Source organism: Ovis canadensis, chromosome 24 (genome assembly GCF_042477335.2).
Source record: "Ovis canadensis isolate MfBH-ARS-UI-01 breed Bighorn chromosome 24, ARS-UI_OviCan_v2, whole genome shotgun sequence".
Taxonomy (NCBI): domain Eukaryota; kingdom Metazoa; phylum Chordata; class Mammalia; order Artiodactyla; family Bovidae; genus Ovis; species Ovis canadensis.
The window spans coordinates 34,898,055-34,906,175 of NC_091268.1; the positions used below are offsets into that span (position 1 = coordinate 34,898,055).

The following is an 8,121-nucleotide window of genomic DNA, read 5'->3' on the forward strand; positions in this document are numbered from 1 at the left end:
CTGGGAGTTGGTGATGGACAGGGAGGCCTAGTTTGCTGCGATTCATGGGGTCGCAAAGAGTCGGACACAACTGAGCGACTGAACTGAACTGAAATTAACTGAACTGATACACCCATACAAAATTAAAAGTTTTTTAAAATGTCCAGTTTTCAACAAAAACTTATGAGACATGCAAAAAACAAAATGTGACCCATACCAGGGAAAGGAGGTGGCAGGAAGCTAGCAATGAAATCTGAAAGCAACCAGATTTCAGTCTTAGGAAAGACTACAAAGCTATAGAAAATATATTCAATAGGCAAAGTTAATGCTTCAGGAAGTAAAGGAAGATATACTGAAAAATCTCAACAAATAAAAGATATCACCAAAGAGTTAAAAATTATTTTTAATGAACCAAAAGCATATTCTGTTATGGGAAAGTACAATAACTAAAATGAAAATTTTGCCAGTAGAGATCAACAACAGTTTTGAACTAGCAGAATTAGCAAAATTGAAGATAGATCAATAGAGATAATGTGATCCAAAGAACAAAAGAAAAAAGTAAGAAGAAAATTAACAGGGCCTCAAAAACCCGTAGGGAACCATTAAGTACATCTATATATGCAAAATGGTAGCACCAGAAGAAAAGGAAAGGGCAAAAGATATAGTCCAAAAACTAGCCCCTGAAGACTTGTCAAATTTAATGAAAAACATTAATGTCTAGATCTGAGATGTTCAATAAATATAAATATAAAGAGATATATACCCAGAGAACTATACACAGAAACATCAGGGTAAAAAATGCTAGAAGCCAAAGGGAAGAATCTTGAAACCAATAAAATAACTTTGCATGAAATAAAAGAGAAAATCAAAAATTAGCAAAAAGTGACATCAGGGAAGATGACAGAGTAGAAAGCTCCAAGAATATATCTCTTCACCTAGACAATAATTATTTTAACAGAAATTGTTGATGTAATTATTCTGGAACTCTAATGTCTATTTGAAAATTTGCAGGTTCTAGGGGAAGTATGACCCTAGAAATTAATTGTGATTAATTTCAATCACTTCAATACAGTGCAGTACTGGTTACCCATCTTCTAATTTCCAGCCCCATGAAAGGTATCCAAACCAGCGTTCCTATAGTAGCTTGAAGAGTAATAGTAGGCAATAAGGACCTTGCCTTCAAAATATCAAGGCTCTGTATTCTGATTACAGATTAATCCTTTGAACCAAGGACCTAAAGACACAAAGGCAGGTCACCATTAATGCAACCACCATCAGCTGAAAGAGCGTGCAGAGAATTTAAAGAGAAAGTACTTTTTTTCATTTTTCCCTTTCCTGCCTTTCAGAAATGAGACATGTAGGGATTATGATATTCAAAACTCACAATATATGCAAAAAAATTAGAAAGTCATTGCATATGCCAGAGAAAGATGTAGGCACAAAAAAAAATACATCTGAGGAGATCTCACACTTAAAACTCAAGCTTATCTCCAGCACAGAGACATCCTCCAACAATTTTAAGCTTTTTTAAACATCAAACACTGGAGAAAAGGGAGAATCTGATTCCCAGAGTTATCGTATTTTAAGATTCAAGTGTTCACTTTCACACGAAAAAATCATAAAACAAAGTAATAGGAAAGTTTGGCCCACTCAAAAGAAAAAATAATCAAAAGAAACCATCTCTGAAGAAGAACAGATGGAAGGCTTACTAGACAAGGACTCAAACAAGTGTCTTGAAAATGCTCAAAGAGCTAAAGGAAGACATTGACAAACTTAAGAAGACAGTGTATGAGTGAAATTGGAAACTCAATAAAAAAAGATAGAAAGTATTGAAAGGAGCCAAAAGAAATTCTGAGATGAAAAGTACAATTACTGAAAAGAATAATACACTACATGGATTCAAAGGCATATTTGAACATAGAGAAAAATGAGCAAGCTTGAAGATAGCACAATTGAAATGGTCAAGTGTGAGGAACAGAAAGAAAAAGGGTTTAAGAAAATTGAACAGAGCCTAACAGACCTGTTGAACGATACCAAGATCAACATATGCAGTTTGGGAGTCCCAGAGGAAAAGAGAGAGAAAGAAAAGGGTAAAAAGAACGCTTGAAGATACAATGGCTGAAAACTCAAATTTGATGTAAGCTTTGAATCTACAAATCTAAAACCATTGTTTCAAATAGGATAAATTCAGAGAGATCCACACCAAGATACATTACAACCAAATTGTCAACAGCCAAAAAGAGAGTTTTGTTTATACATCCATCAAAATGATTTAATAATCTTTGCCCTTTTTTCTATTAGTGTGGTGAATTACATTGGTTGAGTTTTTAATGTAATCTAACATTGTATTCCTTCTCACTTGGTTGTAATGTATTCCCTTTTTTATGTAATGTTTGATTCAATTTACTAGTATTTGCTAAGTGTATTTTCTCCTATGCTTAGAAGATATGCTGATCTATAATTTTCTTTTCTTGTAAGTTGTGGTGTCTAATTTTAGCATCACTGTGAAGGATACTCTCTCTTCTTCTACTTCTAAGGTACACAGTAAGAATGAGTTCATATGTTCACTAAAAAATATGTACAAGACTGTTTATTAATGCACTACACATAATGGCTAAAACTATATATAATGGCTAAAACTTCCATTCATCAATGGAATGGATAAATAAATTATGGCATATTCATAATATGATGGAATATGATTTAGTCTACTGAAGTGGAACACTGTACATATACATTGGAATAGTATTCATCAGTGAGAATGCACAAACTACAACTCCATAGCATACAACCCAAACACAATATGGAAAGAGAAAGAAAGCCAAACACAAAAGATGCAATGAACTTTGTGAAAATTCATTGAGTGGTATAATTATGATTTGTTTACTTTTTTAATCAGAGGAAAATTGCTTTACAATGTTGCATTGGTTTCTGCTGTACAACAATGCAAATCAGTCATTACTGTATATGTATATCACCTCCCTCTTGAGCCTCCCTCCACACCCCCATCTCACCCCTTTGGGTCATAAGAGAGGGCCAGGCTGGGCTCCCTTGTGTTATACAGCAACTTCTCACCAGATATCTCTTTTACGCATGGTACTATATATATGTCAATACTACTTTGTCCATCCATCCCAGTCTTTCCTTCCCCCCGCTGTGTCCAGTCTGTTCTCTATATCTCCATCTCAATTCTTTCTCTGCAAATAGGTTCATTGATACCATTTTTCTAGATTCCACATATATGCATTAATATACAGTACTTATTTTTCTCTTTGTGACTTACTTCAGTCTGTATAACAGGCTCTAGGGTCATCCACCTCTCTAGAACTGATTCAAATTCATTCCCTTTAGAGCTGAGTAATATTCCATTGTATATACATATACCACATCTTCTTTATGCATTGATCTGTTGATGGACATCTAGGATGTTTCCATGTCTAGCTATTGTAAATAGTGCTGCTATGAATATTAGTTACATGTGTTTTTTTCAATTATGATTTTATTTGTTTGCTGTATGTGTGATACTTCAGAATTTTCTTTAAAAATAAACAAAGCAAATTTGAAAAAAGGCAAACAAAATGTTCAGATACAAAAATTATAATTACTGAAATTAAAACCAAATGATCAGTTTTGAATTTTCCCAAATTTCTAACCAAAATGGAAGAAATAGAATGATACAAGCAAAAACTCATGAAAACATTTTTAACAAAAACTAGGTGGCAGAGTATTCCTCCAAGAACCTAGAATACAAAGAGGCCAAAATCTCTGACAGCAATAAGACACATGTGCAATCAGCAGTTATGCTGCACACAGCCAAGCAAAGAGTTGATTTTGTTATTCCTAACAGCTAGGGAAACAGAAATTTATATTTCAGAGAGAGAAATTTTCAATATTGAAAAAACAATCAAAACAAGCAGGAAACATATGAAAAGGTATTAAGAATCATTCAGTTCAGTTCAGTTCAGTGGCTCAGTCGTGTCCAACTATTTGCGACCCCATGAATCGCAGCACGCCAGGCCTCCCTGTCCATCACCAATTCCAGGAGTTCACTCAGACTCACTTCCATCGAGTCAGTGATGCCATCCAGCCATCTCATCCTCAGTCGTCCCCCTCTCCTCCTGCTCCCAATCCATCCCAGCATCAGAGTCTTTTCCAATGAGTCAACTCTTCGCATGAGGTGGCCAAAGCACTGGAGTTTCAGCTTCAGCATCATTCCTACCAAAGAAATCCCAGGGCTCATCTCCTTCAGAATGGACTGGTTGGATCTCCTTGCAGTCCAAGGGACTCTCAAGAGCCTTCAACACCACAGTTCAAAAGCATCAATTCTTCAGCACTCAGCCTTCTTCACAGTCCAACTCTCACATCTATACATGACCACTGGAAAAACCATAGCCTTGACTAGACGGACCTTAGTCGGTAAACTAATGTCTCTGCTTTTGAATATGCTATCTAGGTTGGTCATAACTTTTCTTCCAAGGAGTAAGCGTCTTTTAATTTCATGGCTGCAGTCACCATCTGCAGTGATTTTGGAGCCCAAAAAAATAAAGTCTGAAACTGTTTCCACTGTTTCCCCATGTATTTCCCATGAAGTGATGGGACCGGATGCCATGATCTTTAGAATTCATGTAATTCCACTTTGGCAAAGAGCATGTGAGTTATTTTTTCCATGTCTAAAAGTGACAATAAGACCATACTTCATGTGGAAGTAAATCTATTGAAATACTTAACAAAGTTATATGTAGTAAAAATGGAATTATGTCATCTTTGTTTTAAATGCATATATTATTTCTCTTGGTGGGATAACTGGAAAGGGAATTATTGGGGAATTTTGTAAACAGGGCCCTCTCTATTACTCACCTGTCAAATCTTTCCTTTCTTAGGTAACATCATAAACCAGGATCATCAAGGAATTATTGGCTACTACATTCCCAGCAAGGGAATTTGTTGGGGAAAGGTGATTGTTGAAATCATACATTTCTAACATTATGTGTTAATGGAGACCGATGGGAAGCTCAGAGATTCAAGCATGTGGGATGGGAACATGATATTTGCAGAGGAGAACTTTTTAAGTTACTTTCCAAAGGCCCCTGTAGTTTGATTGATACTTCTGACCCTAACCTCTAATATTCCATACCTATCAAGAGAATAGAAATAAAGAACTGTCTCCTCGTCTCTATTTTTCAACCACCTTTTCCTTCTTCTAACTTCCCCTTTCCATATCTTTTTATTCCTAAGCATAAACCTGGCAGGAATTGGGAAGTGATTGGGTGGGGGAAAATGTTCATCTGAGGATACAGCAATGGTAACACCATGATTTTTTTTTTTTCTGTTAAAGGTGTTTCATATTATGGAGGAAGCTAAAACACTATTCAATCTAGTAGACTATTTCATCAGTCAGATAACATTGGAACAAATCTTCCTGACTTTTGCTAATATTGATAAGGTCAAGAAATAAAGCTGCTATGAGATTCATTTCTGATGCCAAAAGCTCAGTTTCTCTGTACACCAGTGCCAAATTGAATCTTGGAGACAGAGTTTTGGGTGAAGTAGAAAAGGATAGTTTTATTGCCTTGCCAGGTAAAGGGGGCCACAGTAGACTAATGCTCTCAAATGTCCCAACTTGAAGAAGATAATAAGTTTTATAGTAATTGTTCAAGGAGGGTATGATCCGTACATGGACAGTCTTCTGATGGATTAGTGGTAAGGTAAGTAGGAGTCAGCATCATCAACCTTCGGCTCCAACTGGTCTGAGGTTCTACATGCTTGTGAGCAGCGTACTGTCATTAACTGTTAACTTTTCCCACCTAGAGGAGGCAAAGATATCGTTGTGTGTACCCACTTATGGGGAAACAGGACCCTGCCCCAAGGCTATCCTTGACTGTTTCTCCCTGGTCTCACAAGCCCCCCTCTCTTCCCCAATTAACAACTGCTTGAATCTGCCCACTGGAACTCAAGGAAGGCCATGGAGGCTGAATGAAGGCTGTTTCCTGTAATCAAAGAAATGGGGGACACACAAAATCTTTATTCTTAGGAGACCCACAAGGCCTTGCTCAGCATCATTTTCCAACCAGTGACAATTATGCCTCTCTAGGCTGCTGCCTACAACTAGATATAGAAGCATCTCTCTCCCTCTCTCTGTCTTTCTCAATCTCACTCTCCCACCCCTCCCCTCTCTCCTCTCCTCTTCTTTCTTTTTCTCCTCTCCTTCTCCTTCTTCTTCTCTCTCTTCTCCTTCTCATTCCCCTCTTCTTCTCTCTCTCTCTCTGTGTCTCTGTCTGTCTCTGTGTGTGTATGTCTCTATCACTCTGTGTATGTGTGTACACAAACTGAAACCCCAAAGAAGAAAGTTTGCAAACTTTGATGATTAGAGTAAGTGACCTCTTGTCAAGAACTGAACTGTGAAGGGTCTGAGATTTTACCCTACCTGTAAATTGTCAAGTTAGCTTACCACAGTTCCATGAATACTGGCAGAAGACACTGGAATCCTAGGTCAAGGACACAAGACTTGAGACTTCCCTGGTGGTACAGTGGATAAGAATATATCTGCCAATTCAGGGGACACAGGTTCAATCCCTGGTCCAGGAAGATTCCACATGCTGCAGAGCAGCTAAGCCTGTGTGCCACAACTACTGATCCTGCACTCTAGAGCCTGCAAACCACTACTACTGAGCCTACATGCTGCAATGACTGAAGCCAGTGTGCCTAGAGCCTTTACTCCACAACAAGAGATGCCACCACAATGAGAAGCCCTCACACTGCAACCAAGAGTAATCCCCACTCACCACAACTGGAGAAAGCCCACACATAGCAACAAAGACCCTATGCAGTAAAAAAAAAAAAAAAAGACACTAGATTTTGCTACTCACAGCAGTAACAGTAGGCAGAGATCATATTTGTGTCAGGTCCCCAATCCTACCTGTTTATTCAAAGGGTTGTGTTACAGGAGAGGAACCCTGAGCTTCTGGAACTCAAATCTTCATAATGGGCAGTCAGTAAACCTGCCCAACGTGTGCTCTGGAAGTAAACATTTTATTACACTGAACATTAAGTAAACCTTTCCGCTGGTCCAGAGGGAGATGTTGTCTCTTGTCAAAAGCCATTTGCTCTATAATCATTCTTGCAAAAGCCTTGCAAAAAACATTCTTGTAAAACAAAAAGGCAGTTAATACATTTTCTTGAAAATCATACAGAAACACAAAAGACCCATGAAAAATTGTATCCCAATAATATCTCCCATCTTGACTTCTAGCATATTTCCTCTTGAGTATACTACCTCATCAGCTACTCTGGTTAATCTTAGATTTGGACCAAATTTATTTGGTTCAAATTTATTTAATTTGCCTCATACAATTGTTAAGACTACTATCAGTAGAACTTTAAACAACATGATGAGGCTAACCTACAGTATTTGACTTTAACCATGCCTCCCAGATCTCAGAACCAACTAGCTGAACAAATCCTATAAACCAATTTAGTTAACCTTAGAAAATCAAGTGGCTTTCTTGCATTTCTGTATTCACCATTTCACTTGTACTGAGGCACTGATTCATGAATAGCACAATGTAATAGTAATTACACTGACTCTCTGCTGGCCTGCAAAAAGAAAATCTGGAAAGTTCTACCACTCTAAACCACCTTGGTTGTGAGATTCTGATTTAACTGCCTTCCTAAATGCCTGCTCTCTTATAACCAACTCAAAGGAGCAAGGCAATGTTTTTTGAAGGGAAGCAAGCTAATGGCTCGATTTCATACAGTGATACAATTATGTGGGTACAACTGGTACCCCAAGAAAGTTTTTCAGTTATTCATGCCCCCCAGTGGGATCCATCTCAGTCAGACATCACACAGGTTCACAGTGCCTCAAACATATCCTTCTGGCCAGTTTATAAATATTAAGATTCTCAGTTTGGTATAAATAATTGAATCTAGCCTTTGCCTTTTGAGAGACTACTTGAGGAACATGAATGCAACCCATTCACTTGTCTATACCAACAACAGAAGGCATTTAGCTGCCCCCAAGGAAAGATAGAACAATGGCTACAAAAGAAGGGATGGGTAAGATGTGGGTGTTAACAAGTGTACTACATGGGAAGTGGAGCCATCCACTGGTATTTCCAGTAAGCTTACCATTAATGTTAAGGA

General features: G+C 37.7%; 1 protein-coding gene across 1 annotated transcript in view; it reads left to right on the forward strand.

Moving 5' to 3' along the window:
• The window catches only part of LOC138428861 (phospholipid-transporting ATPase ABCA3-like), a 199,605-nt gene extending 194,171 nt beyond the window's left edge, over positions 1-5,434 (forward strand). The window contains exons 23-24 of the mRNA XM_069569794.1: positions 4,860-4,933; positions 5,315-5,434. Of these exons, the coding sequence (XP_069425895.1) occupies positions 4,860-4,933; positions 5,315-5,434 (194 nt within the window). The remainder of the gene's footprint in view (positions 1-4,859; positions 4,934-5,314) is intronic.
• The last annotated feature ends 2,687 nt before the right edge of the window (positions 5,435-8,121 follow it).